Genomic DNA, 19166 nt, shown 5'->3' with positions numbered 1-19166 from the left:
TATGGGTTACAGGTGTAGAAGGGTCAATGTGCTGGTTATTTCTGTGTTATGGGTTACAGGTGTAGAAGCGTCAGAGTGCTTGCCTATTCCTGTTTTATCGGTTACAGATGTAGAAGGGTCAGTGTTCTGGTTATTTCTGTGTTATGGGTTACAGGTGTAGAAGGGTCAGTGTTCTGGTTATTTCTGTGTTATGGGTTACAGGTGTAGAAGGGTCAGTGTTCTGGTTATTCCTGTGTTATGGGTTACAGGTGTAGAAGGGTCAGTGTTCTGGTTATTTCTGTGTTATGGGTTACAGGTGTAGAAGGGTCAGAATGCTGGTTATTCCTGTGTTTTGGGTTACAGGTGTAGAAGGGTCAGTGTACTAGATATTCCTGTGTTAAGGGTTACAGATTTAGAAGGGTCATTGTGCTGGTTATTCCTGTGTTAAGGGCTACAGGTGTAGAGGGGTCAGTGTGCTGGTTATTCCTGTGTCATGGGTTACAGGTGTAGAAGGGTCAATGTGCTGGTTATTCCTGTGTTATGGGTTACAGATGTAGAAGGGTCAGAGTGCTGGTTATTTCTGTGTTATAGGTTGCAGGTGTAGAAGGGTCAGTGTGCTGGTTATTCCTGTGCTATGGGTTACAGGTGTAGAAGGGTCAATGTGCTATTCCTGTGTTATGGGTTACAGGTGTAGAAGGGTCAATGTGCTGGTTATTCCTGTGTTATGGGTTAGAGATGTAGAAGGGTCAGTGTGCTGGTCATTTTTGTGTTATGGATTACAGGTGTAGAAGGGTCAGAATGCTGGTTATTCCTGTGTTTTGGGTTACAAGTGTAGAAGGGTCAGTGTACTAGATATTCCTGTGTTAAGGGTTACAGATTTAGTAGGGTCATTGTGCTGGTTATTCCTGTTTTAAGGGTTACAGGTGTAGAGGGGTCAGTGTGCTTATCATTTCTGTGTTATGGATTACAGGTGTAGAAGGGTCAGAATGCTGGTTATTCCTTATGTTTTTGGTTACAGGTATAGAAGGGTTAGTGTACTGTCTATTTCTGTGTTATTGGTTACAGGTGTAAAAGGGTTAGACTGCTGGTTATTCCTGTGTTATGGGTTACAGGTGTATAAGGGTCAGTGTGCTGGTTATTCCTGTGTTATGGGTTACAGGTGTGGAAGGGTCACAGTGCTGGTTATTCCTGTGTTAAGGGTTACAGGTGTAGAAGGGTCAGTATGCTGGTTATTCCTGTGTTATGGGTTACAGATGTAGATGGGTCAGATATCTGGTTATTTCTGTGTTATTGGTTACAGGTGTAAAAGGGTCTGACTGCTGTTTATTTCTGTGTTATGGATTACAGGCGTAGAAGGGTCAGAGTGCTGGTTATTCCTGTGTTATGGGTTACAGATGTAGAAGGGTCAGAGTGCTGGTTATTCCTGTGTTATGGGTTACAGATGTAGAAGGGTCAGTGTGCTGGTTATTTATGTGTTATGGATTACAGGTGTAGAAGGGTCAGTGTGCTGGTTATTCCTGTGTTATGGGTTACAGGTGTAGAAGGGTCAGAGTGCTGGTTATTTGTGTGTTATGGATTACAGGTGTAGAAGGGTCAGTGTGCTGGTTATTCCTGTGTTATAGGTTGCAGGTGTAGAAGGGACAGTGTGCTGGTTATTTCTGTGTTATTGGTTACAGGTGTAAAAGGGTCAGACTGCTGGTTATTCCTGTCTTATAGGTTACCGGTGTAGAAGGGTCAGAGTGCTGGTTATTCCTGTGTTATGGGTTACCGGTGTAGAAGGGTCAGACTGCTGGTTATCCCTTTGTTGCGGGTTACAGGTGTAGAAGTGACAGTCTGCTTGTTATTCCTGTGTTATGGGTTACAGGTGTAGAAGGGACAGTGTGCTGGTTATTCCTGTGCTATGGGTTACAGGTGTAGAAGGGTCAATGTGCTGGTTATTTCTGTGTTATGGATTCCAGGTGTAGAAGCGTCAGAGTGCTTGCCTATTCCTGCTTTATGGGTTACAGATGTAGAAGGGTCAGTGTTCTGGTTATTCCTGTGTTATGGGTTACAGGTGTAGAAGGGTCAGTGTACTAGACATTCTTGTGTTAAGGGTTACGGATTTAGAAGGGTCATTGTGTTGGTTATTCCTGTGTTGAGGGTTACAGGTGTAGACTGGGTCAGTGTGCTGGTCATTTCTGTGTTATGGATTACAGGTGTAGAAAGGTCAGAATGCTGGTTATTCCTGTGTTTTGGGTTACAGGTGTAGAAGGGTTAGTGTGCTGTCTATTCCTGTGCTATGGGTTACAGATGTAGATGGGTCAGAGATCTAGTTATTTCTGTGTTACTGGTTACAGGTGTAAAAGGGTCAGACTGCTGGTTATTCCTGTGTTATAGGTTGCAGGTGTAGAAGGGTCAGAGTGCTGGTTATTCCTGTGTTATGGGTTACATGTGTAGAAGGGTCAGTGTGCTGGTTATTCCTGTGTTATGGGTTACCGGTGTAGAAGGGTCAGACTGCTGGTTATCCCTTTGTTGCGGGTTACAGGTGTAGAAGTGACAGTCTGCTGGTTATTCCTGTGTTATGGGTTACAGGTGTAGAAGGGTCAGTGTGCTGGTTATTCTTGTGTTATGGGTTACAGGTGTAAAAGGGTCGGACTGCTGGTTATTCCTGTGTTATGGGTTACAGGTGTAGAAGGGTCAGTGTGCTGGTTATTCCTGTGCTATGGATTACAGGTGTAGTAGGGTCAGTGTGCTGGTTATTCCTGTGTTAAGGGTTACAGGTGTAGAAGGGTTGCAGTGCTGGTTATTCCTGTATTATGGGTTACAGGTGTAGAAGGGTCAGAGTGCTGGTTATTCCTGTGTTATGGTTTACAGGTGTAGAAGGGTCAGAGTACTGGTTATTCCTGTGTTATGGGTTACAGGTGTAGAAGGGTCAGAGTGCTGGTTATTCCTGTTATGGGTTACAGGTGTAGAAGGGTCAGAGTGCTGGTTATTCCTGTGTTATGGGTTACAGGTGTAGAAGGGTCAGAGTGCTGGTTATTCCTGTGTTATGGGTTACAGGTGTAGAAGGGTCAAAGTGCTGGTTATTCCTCTTATGGGTTACAGGTGTAGAAGGGTCAGAGTGCTGGTTATTTGTGCGTTATGCGTTACAGGTGTAGAAGGGTCAGAGTGCTGGTTATTCTTGTGTTATGGGTTACAGGTGTAGAAGGGTCAGAGTGCTGGTTATTTGTGTGTTATGGGTTACAGGTGTAGAAGGGTCAGAGTGCTGGTTATTTGTGTGTTATGGGTTACAGGTGTAGAAGGGTCAGAGTGCTGGTTATTCCTGTGTTATGGGTTACAGGTGTAGAAGGGTCAGGGTGCTGGTTATTCCTGTGTTATGGGTTACAGGTGTAGAAGGGTCAGGGTGCTGGTTATTCCTGTGTTATGGGTTACAGGTGTAGAAGGGTCAGAGTGCTGGTTATTTGTGTGTTATGGGTTACAGGTTTAGAAGGGTCAGAGTGCTGGTTATTCCTGTGTTATGGGTTACAGGTGTAGAAGGGTCAGAGTGCTGGTTATTCCTGTGTTATGGGTTACAGGTGTAGAAGGGTCAGAGTGCTGGTTATTTGTGTGTTATGGGTTACAGGTGTAGAAGGGTCAGAGTGCTGATTATTCCTATGTTATGGGTTACAGGTGTAGAAGGGTCAGAGTGCTGGTTATTCCTGTGTTATGGATTACAGGTGTAGAAGGGTCACAGTGCTGGTTATTCCTGTGTTATGGATTACAGGTGTAGAAGGGTCACAGTGCTGGTTATTCCTGTGTTATGGGTTACAGGTGTAGAAGGGTCACAGTGCTGGTTATTCCTGTGTTATGGGTTACAGGTGTAGATGGGTCAGAGTGCTGGTTATTTGTGTGTTATGGGTTACAGGTGTAGAAGGGTCAGAGTGCTGGTTATTCCTGTGTTATGTGTTACAGGTGCAGAAGGGTCAGAGTGCTGGTTATTCCTGTGTTATGGGTTACAGGTGTAGAAGGGTCACAGTGCTGGTTATTCCTGTGTTATGGGTTACAGGTGTAGATGGGTCAGAGTGCTGGTTATTTGTGTGTTATGGGTTACAGGTGTAGAAGGGTCAGAGTGCTGGTTATTCCTGTGTTATGGGTTACAGGTGCAGAAGGGTCAGAGTGCTGGTTATTCCTGTGTTATGGGTTACAGGTGTAGAAGGGTCACAGTGCTGGTTATTTGTGTGTTATGGGTTACAGGTGTAGAATGGTCAGTGTGCTGGTTATTCCTGTGTTATGGGTTACAGGTGTAGAAGGGTCAGAGTGCTGGTTATTTTTGTGTTATGTATTACAGGTGTAGAAGGGTCACAGTGCTGGTTATTCCTGTGTTATGGGTTACAGGTGTGGAAGGGTCAGAGTGCTGGTTATTCCTGTGTTATGGGTTACAGGTGTAGAAGGGTCAGAGTGCTGGTTATTCCTGTGTTATGGGTTACAGGTGTAGAAGGGTCAGAGTGTTGGTTAAACTCTTTCTGCAGCTGAAGAATTAAAAAAAAAATGTTTGAAACGGTGGTTCACAGTCAGATGACCCTGACGTGCTGACACCCGTCATTTCTTACTGTTCTGTTTGCTCACCGTGTTGAGTCACACTTCTACCTGTCAGCTCCAGGGACCTTTTGTGACTGGCTTAATGTTTTGAGTCCTTTGCATTTAAAAGGCACATTTTAAATCACTTGTTTAAAAAAATGTTGAGAGAAATGGGGAGAGGTAAAATTAAACATGCATCTAGTTTTCATCATCTTTGTCTTTGGTGTTCTTACACTGATATTCTGTGCTCCACGTTGTGTGCCACCTCTCATGTTGGGTGCTAACACTTGTATTGAGCGTTAATCATTACTGCTGGAGTACTTGCACACACTGGTATACGTGAGCTGTACATCATGTTGGTATTCTGCGTTTTTTATACTAAAATGCAATGGAATCACCTGCATTTTGCTATTTCATTGTACCCTTTTGGAATAGTATGGAGGCCACATATTTGTGTTAAGAAAAATGATCCAAAGCCTGTGTGCACTACCTGAGAATGACTGTAGCTCTAATGGGGTGTATGCTGTTTGACTGCTGTGTACACTACCTGAGAAGGACTGTAGTTCTAATGAGGTGTATGCTGTTTGACTGCTTTGTACACTACCTGAGAATGACTGTAGTTCTAATGGGGTGTATGCTGTTTGACTGCTGTGTACAGTACCTGAGAAGGACTGTAGTTCTAATGGGGTGTATGCTGTTTGACTGCTGTGTACACTACCTGAGAAGGACTGTAGTTCTAATGAGGTGTATGCTGTTTGACTGCTTTGTACACTACATGAGAATGACTGTAGTTCTAATGGGGTGTATGCTGTTTGACTGCTGTGTACAGTACCTGAGAAGGACTGTAGTTCTAATGGGGTGTATGCTGTTTGACTGCTGTGTACACTACCTGCGAAGGACTGTAGTTCTAATGGGGTGTATGCTGTTTGACTGCTGTGTACACTATCTGAGAAGGACTGTAGTTCTAATTGGGTGTATGCTGTTTGACTGCTGTGTACACTATCTGAGAAGGACTGTAGTTCTAATGGGGTGTATGCTGTTTGACTGCTGTGTACAGTACCCGAGAAGGACTGTAGTTCTAATGGGTGTATGCTGTTTGCTGTGTACACTACCTGCGAAGGACTGTAGTTCTAATAGGGTGTATGCTGTTTGACTGCTGTGTTCAGTACCTGAGAATGACTGTAGTTCTAATGGGTGTATGCTGTTTGACTGCTGTGTACACTACCTGAGAAGGACTGTAGTTCTAATGAGGTGTATGCTGTTTGACTGCTTTGTACACTACCTGAGAATGACTGTAGTTCTAATGGGGTGTATGCTGTTTGACTGCTGTGTACAGTACCTGAGAAGGACTGTAGTTCTAATGGGGTGTATGCTGTTTGACTGCTGTGTACACTACCTGCGAAGGACTGTAGTTCTAATGGGGTGTATGCTGTTTGACTGCTGTGTACACTATCTGAGAAGGACTGTAGTTCTAATGGGGTGTATGCTGTTTGACTGCTGTGTACACTATCTGAGAAGGACTGTAGTTCTAATGGGGTGTATGCTGTTTGACTGCTGTGTACAGTACCCGAGAAGGACTGTAGTTCTAATGGGTGTATGCTGTTTGCTGTGTACACTACCTGCGAAGGACTGTAGTTCTAATAGGGTGTATGCTGTTTGACTGCTGTGTTCAGTACCTGAGAATGACTGTAGTTCTAATGGGTGTATGCTGTTTGACTGCTGTGTACAGTACCTGAGAAGGACTGTAGTTCTAATGGGTGTATGCTGTTTGCTGTGTACACTACCTGAGAAGGACTGTAGTTCTAATGGGGTGTATGCTGTTTGACTGCTGTGTACAGTACCTGAGAAGGACTGTAGTTCTAATGGGTGTATGCTGTTTGCTGTGTACACTACCTGAGAAGGACTGTAGTTCTAATGGGGTGTATGCTGTTTGACTGCTGTGTACACTACCTGAGAAGGACTGTAGTTATAATGGGGTGTATGCTGTTTGACTGCTGTGTACACTACCTGATAATGACTATAGTTCTAATGGGGTGTATGCTGTTTGACTGCTGTGTACACTACTTGAGAAGGACTGTAGTTCTAATGGGGTGTATGCTGTTTGACTGCTGTGTACACTACCCAAGAAGGACTGTAGTTCTAATGGGGTGTATGCTGTTTGACTCCTGTTAATTTCACTATGCATGCTGTGCCAACCTTATTTTATTAAGTATTCACCGTACAACCCTGTTTGCTGAAACATACAGCATCTGTACGTATGAAAACTGTCTGTGAATTAAGGTCTGTATTATATGCCCTGGTGTCAGGTGTTTGTATTCATGTTTTCCTCGCAGGGACTGGCAGCTAGTGGAAGTTTATCATTTTTCTGACTTTCTCTGCATCTCTTGGTTGCTCAGTAATGTTTCATGCTGTCAAGTTTCAGTGTTTCATGATGTAGAGGTCACTGTTGTGCTCTGTTTTACAGTTGTTGACTGAAGAAGAACAAAGTCGCTGTAGAGATGCACTGAAAAGTCTGCTGGATCGAGTTTATCAGCCCAATGTCATCAAAGAGCTGCTCATTTTACAAGGTGGATTGAAACAGGTATGACATGTAAACACTAACACATCACATAGCTCTTCCAGACTCTTCTGAACATTCACATGTACAGTATTTAAATCAGCTTTAAAACAGATGTGCAGAAAATGTCAGTATCAGATTACCTGTGTGTTTCTTAAGCTTTATGATGGAGCATTTTGTAGGTGAAATGCCCCATGTCATGAGTTGAATATTGTCCTTTTATAATTAACATTCGTAACTTGAAGGTTGAAATGAGGCATCTAAGATTCTGTTAAAACTGCTGACATCTCAACCTCTTCCCTGCAGTCCCCTGAAAGTCAGCTACCTTGCATGACAAGGTTGGATGCATAGCTGTTGCCGATGTTGATGGATGCGTTGGTGTTACCTGCATAGGATTGTGGATGCTGTTGCTGAGGTAGATGGGCATGTACCTTGCCTGCATGGGGCATTTGGATAAGCTCTTACTTTGTATTTATTCATATATTAAAAGGGTATGTGGCCTTATCACATGTGATAGTTTAATCCACAGTCAGCAATGGTGACCAAAGTCTACAGTTAGAACAGAAAAATACAATTAACAAAAGTATTTTCACAGTTTTACATTGTGTATGTACAGCTACCTGAAGTTTGTGTGTGTATGTATTTATATCTATGTGTGTGTGTGTATATATATATATATATATATATATATATATATGTGTGTGTGTGGGTTTGTGTATATATATATATATATATATATATATATATATATATATATATATGTGTGTGTGTGTGTGTGTGTGTGTGCATATATATATATATATATATATATATATATATATATATATATGGGTCTACTACTAATGACCGAACGACGATTCCCGACAGAAAACTCACCGGCCAGATGACCGACAGGTAAGTGTACCGACAGGGTGATTTGCCGACAGCGGAAAGACCGACAAGGGAATGTGCGATCGCGACGCGGTAAGTGTGCGATGGTGACGGAGTTAGGAGCGGTCAGGTAAGTGCTCGAGATTGTGGGATGTCGGGTTAGGCTGTGGGAAAGGTGAGTGTGTGTTCGTGTCGGAGGTATGGTTCGGTTAAGGTAAGTGTGTGCTAGTGAGGGACTGTAGTTTAGGGACGGGTTAAGTGAGTTAGGGTTAGGGTGCAGGTAGTTGATGTGTGCGTTAGTGTCGGAGCTTGGGCTAGGGCTGGGTTAAGTGAGTTAGGGTTAGGGTGCAGGTAGGTGATGTGTGCGTTAGTGTCGGAGCTTGGGCTAGGGGTGGGTTAAGTGGGTTAGGGTGCAGGTAGGTGATGTGTGCGTTAGTGTCGGAGCTTGGGCTAGGGGTGGGTTAAGTGAGTTAGGGTTAGGGTGCAGGTAGGTGATGTGTGCGTTAGTGTCGGAGCTTGGGCTAGGGGTGGGTTAAGTGAGTTAGGGTTAGGGTGCAGGTAGGTGAAGTGTGCGATAGTGTCGGACCTTAGGGTTAGGGTTTGGGTCAGGGCTAGTGTGTATGCTATGTAGTGTCGCGTGTTGTTTACGTTCCGTGTGTCGGTGTAATGATGTTCGGTGTTTTACGTTGTCGGGTTTGTGTGTTGTCGGTCATCTGGCGTCGGTGAGTTTTCTGTCGGGGAATCGTCGTGTCGGGCATTAGTAGTAGACCCATATATATATAAATATATATATATATATATATATATATATATATATATGTGTGTGTGTGTGTATGTGTATGTGTGTGTGTGTGTGTATGTATGTATGTATGTATATATATATATATATATATATATATATATATATATATATATATATATATATATATATTTAGATCTAGGACTTTTGCTCGACTGAGCAAACGTCTGAATCCATAAAACCCGAACACACTTTAACGAAAGCTCTTTTATCGAAAAAGTGCTTTTGTTAAAGCGTGTGACAAAATAAAATAAAAAAAAGGCTACATTTACTTTTTATCAGGGGGTCTTCGCCCCCCTGCACCCCCCATGTGGGGCTGTGCCCCCCACACCCCCCTACTTTAATATTCTCCCTCCGAGACCGCACTACAATGGGGAAAAGGAAATTTCCCTTACCCGCACCATAGTACAGCTTCGGCAACAGTCATACTTAACGCGAAAGTGCTTCTTCCGTGAAAAGCACTTTCGCGTAAGTATGCCCAGCGATTTGGATGGCAGTCATTTGCTCAGTCAAGCAAACATCCTAGATCCATATATATATATATGTATATATATATATATATATATATACACACACACCCCTGTTAAAATGCCAAGTTTTTGTGATATAAAAAAATGAGACCACAATAAATAATTTCAAAACTTTTCCCACCTTTAATGTGACCTATAACCTGTACAATTCAATTGAAAAACAAACAAATCTGTTAGGGGAAAAAATACAAAAAATAAAAAACATACAATACGCTGGTTGCATAAGTGTGCACACCTTTAAACTAATACTTTGTTGAAGCACCTTTTGATTTAATTACAACATTCAGTGTTCTTGGGTAGGAGTCTATCAGCATGGCACATCTTGACTTTGCAATATTTGCCCACTCTTCCCCTTGCAAAAGCACTCCAAACCTGTCAGATGTTTGGCGCATCTCTTGTGAACAGCCCTCTTCAGGTCACCCCACAGATTTTCTATTGAATTTAGGTCTGGACTCTAGCTGGGCCATTCCAAAACTTTAAATTTCTTCTGGTGAAGCCACTCTTTTGTTGTTTTGGATGTATGCTTGGGGTCATTGTCATGTCGAAAGGTGAAATTTCTCTTCATCTTCAACTTTCAGCAGACGCCTGAAGGTTTTGGGCCAAAGGTGATTGGTATTTGGAACTTCATAATTCCCTCCACCTTGACTAAAGCCCCAGTTCCAGCTGAAGAAAAGCAACCCCAAAGCATGATACTGCCACCATTATGCTTCACCGTGGGGATGGTGTTATTTTGCTGATGCAAAGTGTTGTTTTTGCGCCAAACGTACCTTTTGGAATTGTGGCCAAAAACTTCATCTTTGGTGTCATCAGACCATATCACTTTTTCCCACATGCTTTTGGGGGACTTCATGTATTGTTTTTGCAAATTTAGCCAGGCCTGAATGTTTTTCTTTGTAAGAAAAGGCTTCCAACTTGCAACCCTACTGCATAGTCCAGACATATGAAGAATACGGGAGATTGTTGTCACATGTAGTACATAACCAGTACCTGCCAGAAATTCCTGCAGCTCCTTCGGTGTTGCTGTAGGTCTCTTGGCAGCCTCCCTGACCAGTTTTCATCTTGTCTTTTCATCAGTTTTGGAGGGATGTCCAGTTCTTTGCAATGTCACTGTTGTCCCATATTTTCTGCACTTTTTGATGACTGTCTTCACTGTGTTCCATGGTATATCCAATGCTGTGGAAATGTTTTTTTACCCTTCTCCTGACTGATACCTTTCAACAATGAGATCCCTTTGATGCTTTGTAAGCTCTGTTAGAACCATGGCTTTTGCTGTAGCAGGAAACTGAGTAAATGTCAGGAAAATCCTACTAGGACAGCTGAACTTTATTTGGGGTTAATCAGAGTCTCTTTAATTGATGGCAGGTGTATACCTAAGAAGACTGAATGCTGTAATTAAATCAAAAGGTGCTTCAACAAAGTATTAGTTTAAGGGTGTGCACACTTATGCAACCAGTGTATTGTACGTTTTTTTTTTTTTTTACTTTTTATATTTTTTCCCCTAATTATTTATCATGGTCTCATTTTTTTATATCACAAAAATCTGGCATTTTAACAAGGGGGTGTACACTTTTTATATCAACTGTGTATGTATGTATGTATATATATGTATATATGTATATATATATATATATATATATATATATATATATATAATGTCTGTGAGTAAATATGTGTGTGTATGTGTGTGTCTGCATGTGTATAATACATGTGTGTGTGTATTTATTTGTATGTATATCTATGTATATATTTGTGTGTGTATGTATACATAAATAATTGTTTGCTAGGTATGTGCCTGTGTGCATGCATAAATGTGTGTGTATATATGGATCTGTGTCAGATTATTGAAGATGTCCTTCAAGGATGCATCTGCAGTCCTAACATATGGGTTGTCCTGCCTCAGGCAGCCCTTAGGTCGGCCGGATTCCAAAGTCTGGGTCTGGCCTCGGCTGATGTCGCACTTCACCCGACGTCATAGCTGCTGTGAATTGGGTATAAAGGCATCAGCCGACGCCATTTTCCTCAGTCTTTCTTGCCGTGCGGTGCCCGAAGCAGAAGCTGTTCGCAAGTGCCGGTCGGTCAGATCCAGAGATTTCTACTACCGAAGACTTCTAAAAAGCTAAGTACCCGTTGGGGACTCTTTCTTGCCTCAGCCGATGTCAGAAAAAGTAAATAATTGTTTAACTTGTGGGAAACAAATACCTCATAAGGATTTCCACTCTTACTGCCTTCCTTGCTTAGGCCCAGACCACGACGTATCAGCTTGTCTAGCCTGTGCTTCCTTCAACCGACGGACACTTAGACGTCGGTCGGAGTTTGCAGAGGAGTTTTTTGGTCCCGCTTTTGCTTACAAAATGCCGTCGGAGACTCCGACTTCACAATTAGCTAAAAAGCGTAAGGGAAAGGACCGACACTCGTGGCCCGCGGTTTCGGCCGAAACCACGGTTAAGCCAACCGCGAGTGTCTCGGTTTCGGCTGAAACCGAGTCCCCGGTTCTTCCTTCGGCCGAAAGCATGCCTCCGATAGCCGAGGCCTTACACAGCATGGCTGAATCTGCTACTGAAATAACCCCTGCTGTAGCAGCCACCCAGGATTTATCAGATACTATTCCTTTAAACATATCTACTCCTGCACGTGGAGCTGCTAGGCCCCCTGCATCTATGTCTATCAAGGCTTTTTCTAGGGCTAAAGCAGCTAAATCTTCTAAGGCCTTGCCTGCTAAAGCCCCCTCACACAGGCCTACCTCTAGTTCCCAAATGCTCAGCCTGGCTGAGGATCTCATTTCTTTGATCAGGGGATCCCAACCTCACCCAGACAGGGCCTCTCAACAGACGCCAGAGAACAGGCGTAGAGCAAAGCCCTCGGATCCTGTTTCTACAGACTATTCCTCGGATGATTCAGAAAACTCAGATCCTCCAGAAGGCCCATATTCTCCTTATGAGGATTCTGATGCAGAAGACTCCATTCCTTCTGCCTCTCCTCCTGAGGAATTTTCTTTTGGGGAAACCTTACATGCTATGAGAGAGCATTTTCAATGGCAGGGCCAGGATTATTCAGATTCAAGGAAAAGGCTAAGGACCTTTTTACATTTACCACAGCATAGGCCTTTAGCCATTCCTCCAGTACTTACAGTTGTTGATGATGCATATAATGATGCTTGTACTGCCCCTGACTCTCTTCCCCCAGCCCCTGCCAAGCCCGACAGATATTACAGGGTCCCGGACACACACTTTCACTTGTATAAGGCTCCTATTGCAGATCCTGAAACCATTTCACAGGGCCCCAAAGCTGTAGCAGCTGCCTCTGCCAAAAACCCCCTCCCCTCTGAAAGAGAATCTAGAGCATTAGAGAGATGGGTAAAAAAGTTTATACTTCTGCTACTCTTTCGGCTAGGGCCTTAAACTGTCAATTCCACATGATTCAGTATCAGGAATTTTTGTTAGACCAGCTAAATAAAAAACTGTCCTCTCCTGAACCTATAGACCGTAAGTCCCTTCAGGATTTGGTACATAACACTCAGCAGGTCAGTAATCATTCCTTAAAATGCGGCTATGATGCACTGGAGGCTTCCTTTAGATCAGCTATGACTAGAACAGTGATTAGAAGGCATGCATGGTTAAAAGAGCAATCCTTACCAGACCATGTAAAGTCAAAGCTTCTAGATGCTCCCATGGAGAAACAAAGTTTGTTTGGCTCCCCTGCACAGCAAGTGCTAAAGAAGGTGGAAGAAAAAGCAAAATCGGTCCAAACAGTCAAGGATTTCTTACAGGTCCAGCCTCCGAGGTTTAGTAGAAATTGGCCTTCGAAGAATTGGTCCTTTCCAGACACCTCCAGAGCACAGAGAGGCAGAAATAGGCGCCCAAGAGGCAGAGGTCAATCCAGAGGTGCCTACAGGGGACGTCAGCGGCAGCCTAACAACCAGAGAAGTACTGCCACAGATCCAGCTACGACCACTTCCACAGGACAGGCACAATGACTTGACTCTGATACCGCCTACCAGGGAACAACTGGAAGCACCCTTAGGTGGAAAGCTAGCCTTATTTTCCGTAAACTGGCATTACATTACAGGAGACAAATGGATTTTACAGACAATAGACAAAGGCTACAGGTTTCACTTCCACACTCTACCAAAAAAGAGAGGAAAGCCAAACCTACCACCAAACCAAAAAACAAACGCTCTAGAACAAATCAACCATCTACTAAGGATGAGAGCTATAGAAAAGGTACCTCCTATGGAACAAGGGCAAGGATTTTACTCCAGACTTTTCCTGGTACCAAGAAAAGAAAACCAATGGAGGCCTATTCTCGACCTGTCCGCTCTGAACACATATCTCATTGTTCCAAAATTCAAAATGCTGACCCTACAGCAACTTCTTCCCATGCTGGGCAAGGAGTCTTGGCTGGTGACTCTAGATCTCAAGGAGGCATACATGCACGCCCCTATACGACCAGATTGCAGAAGATATCTCAGATTTCTTGCAGGATCAGAGCATTATCAATTCTCAGCATTGCCCTTTGGCTTATCTACTGCCCAGAGTATTCACGAAATGCCTGGCATCAGTAATTGCTCATTGCAGGCTTCAGGGAATTCAGATTTATCCATACCTGGACGACTGCCTAATACAAGCGGACAACAAGACCAAATTAACAAAAGATTTGGAAAAGGTTATACAACTACTGCAAGCCCTGGGATACACAGTCAACATGAAAAAGTCAAGGCTGGTACCATCCCAAAGGATAACATTCTTGGGTGCAGAACTGGACACATCAAATCAGATGGCATTTCTCACAGCAGAAAAGCAAAAGCAACTACCACTCTATTTCATGGCATTAACAACACAGAACCAGCTTACAGCAAGGAAAGTCCTGCAAGCCCTGGGTTACATGGCATCCTGCATAATATTGATTCCACATGCCAGGCTGCATATGAGAAAGTTGCAATGGTACCTAAGGAATGTATGGTCTCAACACAAGCACAGTCTAGAAGCCCAGATTCCAATAATACCATGCCTGAAACAAGAATTCCTGTGGTGGACTCAGGCCTGTCAGTTGAACAGAGGACTGCCTTTCCACAAACCTCACCCAAGCCAGACTATCACCACGGACGCCTCAGACCTAGGCTGGGGGGCACACATGGTGGGCAAGTGTATACAAGGCCTATGGACACAAGACCAGCTGAACCTACACATAAATCAAAAAGATGCTGGCAGTGAAACAGGCACTTCAGACATTCAGACCTTTTCTTCAACAGGGTCATTTGCTGATAAGGACGGACAACACCACAGTCATGTGGTATATCAACAAACAGGGAGGCACGCACTCATACCCTCTATGCCGGATGGCAATGGACCTGTGGAATGTGGCCCTGAACCTCAACATTCAACTCCAGACCAAATTTGTGCCAGGAAAAGAAAATATACTAGCAGACACCTTAAGCAGAACTACCATGGATGCCCACGAATGGATGCTGCATCTGGACATCTTCAAAACCATTACAAAGAAATGGGGACTACCAGAAATAGACCTGTTCGCATCCCCACACAACCACCAATTGAGGAAATTCTGCACAAGGACATACCACCCACTTGCTTGGAAGGTGGACTCCCTATCCTTCAGTTAGGAAAACCTGACAGCATATGCATTCCCACCTCTTCCTTTGATGCACAAAGTGCTACTGAAGATCAAAGAAGATCACCCAAGGATCATCCTGATAGCTCCAGACTGGCCGAGGCAGCATTGGTACCCGCTACTGAGGAGCATGTCTCGGACACACGCATGGCCTCTACCTCTAGTTCCTTTACTGCTAACACAGAACAATTACAAGATCCTACATCCAAACTTGAAAACACTACAGCTAGCTGCTTGGCATATTACATAAAGCAAAATAACCCAGATTTATCTCAGAGGGTTAAAGACATTATCCTGGAGGCTCGCAGACCCTCCACAAGGAAGACTTATTCAGCCAAATGGAAAAGATACCTCATTTGGAGTGCAGCAAAAGGAGAAAATGTATCATTAGCAAACATAGCTAACATCCTGGAATACTTAGCAGAACTTTTCCACAATGGCCTGTCTTACTCCTCCATTAAGATTCATGCATCAGCAATTTCAGCAGAATACAACATGGATCCTCCAGTCTTCTCTCATCCTCTACTCAGGCAGTTTCTGAGAGGAATTAAAAATGTAAAGCCTCCAAGGAAGCCACCTTTGCCTACATGGGACCTTAACTTTGTGTTGGAAAAGTTAACACTTCCCCCTTTCGAACCAGCAGCAACAGCAGAATTACAATTCTTATCTTGGAAAACTGCTTTCCTGCTTGCAATCACTTCAGCAAGAAGGGTTTCTGAATTACAGGCATTAATGGCAGTACAGCCCTTCCTTATCTTCCATCAGGATAGAGTGTCCTTGAGAACTAACCCTACTTTTATGCCAAAAGTGGTCTCCAGGGTATCATTGAACCAAGCAATCCATCTACCAACATTCTTCCCCAACCCACAGAACAGGGGGGAAAGACTACTACATACCTTGGATGTGCACAGGCAATTACGCTACTATCTGGACAGAACCAAGACCAACAGAAAAACTGACCAGCTTCTGGTAGCATATGCAACAGGAATGGAAGGAAAAGCAATTTCAAAACAGACAATCTCAAAATGGATAGGAAATTGCATTAGATTTTGTTACTCTTTTCATGGAAAGACATCTCCAGAAAACATCAAACCTCACTCCACAAGGGCTACAGCCACTACTACAGCTTTCCTACGAGGAGTGGCTACCAAAGACATTTTAGAAGCTGCTACTTGGAGCTCCGTGCATACATTTGCCAAGCATTATAATCTACCTTTATACTCCAGATCCCGAGCAGGTTTTGCAACTGCTGTTTTGCAAGGGATCTTAGCTACACCATAATCATCTTAGTGCCTCCTCCCCCAGTTTGGCTATGGTATTCTACCCATATGTTAGGACTGCAGATGCATCCTTGAAGGACATAGTACAGTTTTGTACCTACCATAAATGTAGATGTCCGAGAGGTATGCATCTGCAGTCAGGATTACCCACCCTCCTTCCCTCTGTGGTACTCCTAGGGTATTTGCCCATCTTGTAGCTAGCTGGGGGAATCTATTATGGTGTATTTGTTTGTATATATGTATATACATGTTTATATTGTTTGCTCTCTACTGTTTGGAATCATTTGCATTTATCCAAATTTAGCCTTCCTAGAGGGCACCTGGCATCTGGGGCAAGAAACACTGAGGAAAATGGCGTCGGCTGATGCCTTTATACCCAATTCACAGCAGCTATGACGTCGGGTGAAGTGCGACATCAGCCGAGGCCAGACCCAGACTTTGGAATCCGGCCGACCGAAGGGCTGCCTGAGGCAGGACAACCGATATGTTAGGACTGCAGATGCATACCTCGCGGACATCTACATTTATGGTAGGTACAAAACTGTACTTTCTGATGTGCCACTAAAACCTGTCCTAAAAGGGACATGGTTTGAGGAAATAGTACTCTGTTTTTTAAATTTTTTATATCTTTTTAGATTTTGTTGTTATGTATTATATTTGTATAAGGGCTTGAATAGGTTGCTATATATTGTTACATTTTGTTGACAAGTGCTTCACTGTGTGTGTGTGTGTGTGTGTGTGTGTGTGTGTGTGTGTGTGTGTGTGTGTGTGTGTGTATATGTATATATATATATGTGTGTATATATATATATATATATATATATATATATATATATATATATTTTTTTTTTTTTTTTTGGAGGGGGGATCCCACTTTGTATGTGCTGTTTTGTTTTATTGGCTATTATTGATTTGCCATTAATATAAATGAATTGTTCTTTTATTAAACATTTTATTTTCATGACCCCCTGGATCCTGTTTTATTCCGTTATCGCCTTTTATTTTTATTAGTCATATGTATTCTCATTGCAACTGTTTACATTTCATTTATTACATTTTCCTGATGTTTTCCATTTCCCAGTAACACCATCACCTACCGCTTTATACAGAGTATTGCCACATACATTATAAAGTCTTTTTTTTCTGGCTGTGGTGCCAGCTTATCATCACAAATGAACAATGTAACTAGTCTTCACTTAGATCATGTTACCCTTTCCCTGTGTTTCTTTGCGTTAGCTCATTCTACCCGTTCCTTTTGTTTCCTTGTGTTAGCTCGCTCTACCCGTTCCTTTTGTTTCCTTGCGTTAGCTTGCTCTACCCATTCCCTCTGTTTCCTTGCGTTAGCTTGCTCTGCCCATTCCCTCTGTTTCTTTGCATTAGCTTGCTCCACCCGTTCCTTTTGTTTCCTTGTGTTGGCTCACTCCACCCATTCCCTCTGTTTCCTTGCGTTAGCTTGCTCTACCCGTTCCTTTTGTTTTCTTGTGTCAGCTTGCTCTTTCCTTTCCCCTCTGTTTCCTTGCATTAGCTCGCTCTACCCTTACCCTCTGATGTTCTTCGTCTCACATTGCTGCAGTCATAACCTGTGGGTAGTCCGCTGTCCTCGGTCGGCCCGAATACCAAAGTGTTAGGCTGGCGTCGGTCATGGTCGCTCAGATCTGACGTCAGTACGCAGTGGTACTAAAGCGCATGACCGACGCCATATCCTCAGTCTTTCTTGCCGCATGGTCCGAAGCAGAAGCAGCGTTTGCAAGTGCCGTTCGGCGTCCTGAAATTTTCGTATTCTGAGTTTCAGACCGAAGACCAAGTTGGGCTAAGTACCCCGTTGGGGAATATTTTTGTCTTTTCTTGCCTCAGTTAAATCCGGATGTCAGAAAAAGTTAATAATTGTATTTCTTGTGGGAAACAGATACCTCATAGGGACTACCACTCTCTCTGTATTCCTTGCTTGGGGCCTGAGCACGACGTAGTCGGGTGTCGCTTTTGCGCTAGATTTAATAAGCGCACCATTAAACGCAGGTTAGATTGTGCTAGACTTGTTTTCGGTAAGCGGTGTAACTACAACATGCCGTCGGATCCTCCGACGCCCGCTACCGCTAAGAAACGAAAAGATAAATCGTTAAAGTCTAAGCAGGATGAGTCGTCCGTTGCGGACGCCGGTTCTTTGGAAACTACGGTTGAATCTGTGGATCCAGCCGAGGTTTCAGCTGAATCACAGGGGGAGCCTTTAATCTTACAGGAATTGGCCTCCCAGGAATTAGGTCAGGCCGAGGGGGCCTCTCAAGTTTCTGTAGTTCCTTCTTTACATAAGGTTGTTAGGCCTTCTACTTCTGTCACTAAAGCCCCTTCTAAAGCTAGACCTGGTCTTTCTGGCACGGGCGTCAGCCCTAGTTCATCAGGCTCTGTTCCTAAAAAACATATGCTAAAAATGGCAGAGGATTTGATTACTTTAATCAGAGGTTCTATGCCCCCTCCAGATAAGAGGCCTAGGGTGGAGACAGAGGTGGAGGGATTGGAGCATTCCTCAGATTACTCTGAGTCTTCAGCTGAGGACATTCAGGATTTTCCTCCCTATTCTGATTCAGATGCAGAGGATTCCAGTCCTTCTGCTTCTCCTCCAGAGGATTTTTCCTTTTCTAAAACCCTGCATTCCATGAGGGAGCATTTTAAGTGGGAAGGTCAGGATTTTTCTGATTCTTGTAAGAGGCTTAGGGAATTTTTGTTTTTACCACAACATAGGCCCTTGGCTATTCCCCCTGTTTTGGATGTTGTTCAGGATGTTTTTTCTGAAGCTTCTCTTAATCCTGATTCTTTACCCCCTGCCCCTGTCAAGCCAGACAGGTATTACAGAGTTCCAGAGGCTCATAAATATTTGTATAAGAGTCCTAGAGCTGACCCGGAAACTATTAGTCAGGGACCTAAGGGTGTCAGGGCTTCTGTAGTTAAAAATCCAGTTCCTCTAGATAAAGATTCTAGAGCATTGGATAGGTGGG

General features: G+C 43.5%; 1 protein-coding gene across 4 annotated transcripts in view; it reads left to right on the top strand.

Moving 5' to 3' along the window:
* TANGO6 (transport and golgi organization 6 homolog) overlaps nucleotides 1-19166 on the top strand; it is a 1856125-nt gene that overhangs the window by 75897 nt on the left and 1761062 nt on the right. For all 4 annotated transcript variants that reach the window (XM_044082029.1, XM_044082030.1, XM_044082027.1 and 1 more), the window contains exon 3: nucleotides 6980-7096. In XM_044082029.1, coding sequence (XP_043937964.1) covers nucleotides 6980-7096 — 117 coding nt within the window. The remainder of the gene's footprint in view (nucleotides 1-6979; nucleotides 7097-19166) is intronic.

The sequence above is a fragment of the Protopterus annectens genome, chromosome 8.part1 (assembly GCF_019279795.1).
Source record: "Protopterus annectens isolate FY-2018-M chromosome 8.part1, PAN1.0, whole genome shotgun sequence".
NCBI classification, from domain to species: Eukaryota; Metazoa; Chordata; order Ceratodontiformes; family Protopteridae; genus Protopterus; species Protopterus annectens.
The sequence above is the reverse complement of the archived record's forward strand: the minus strand, read 5'-3'. Positions and strand labels throughout refer to the sequence as shown.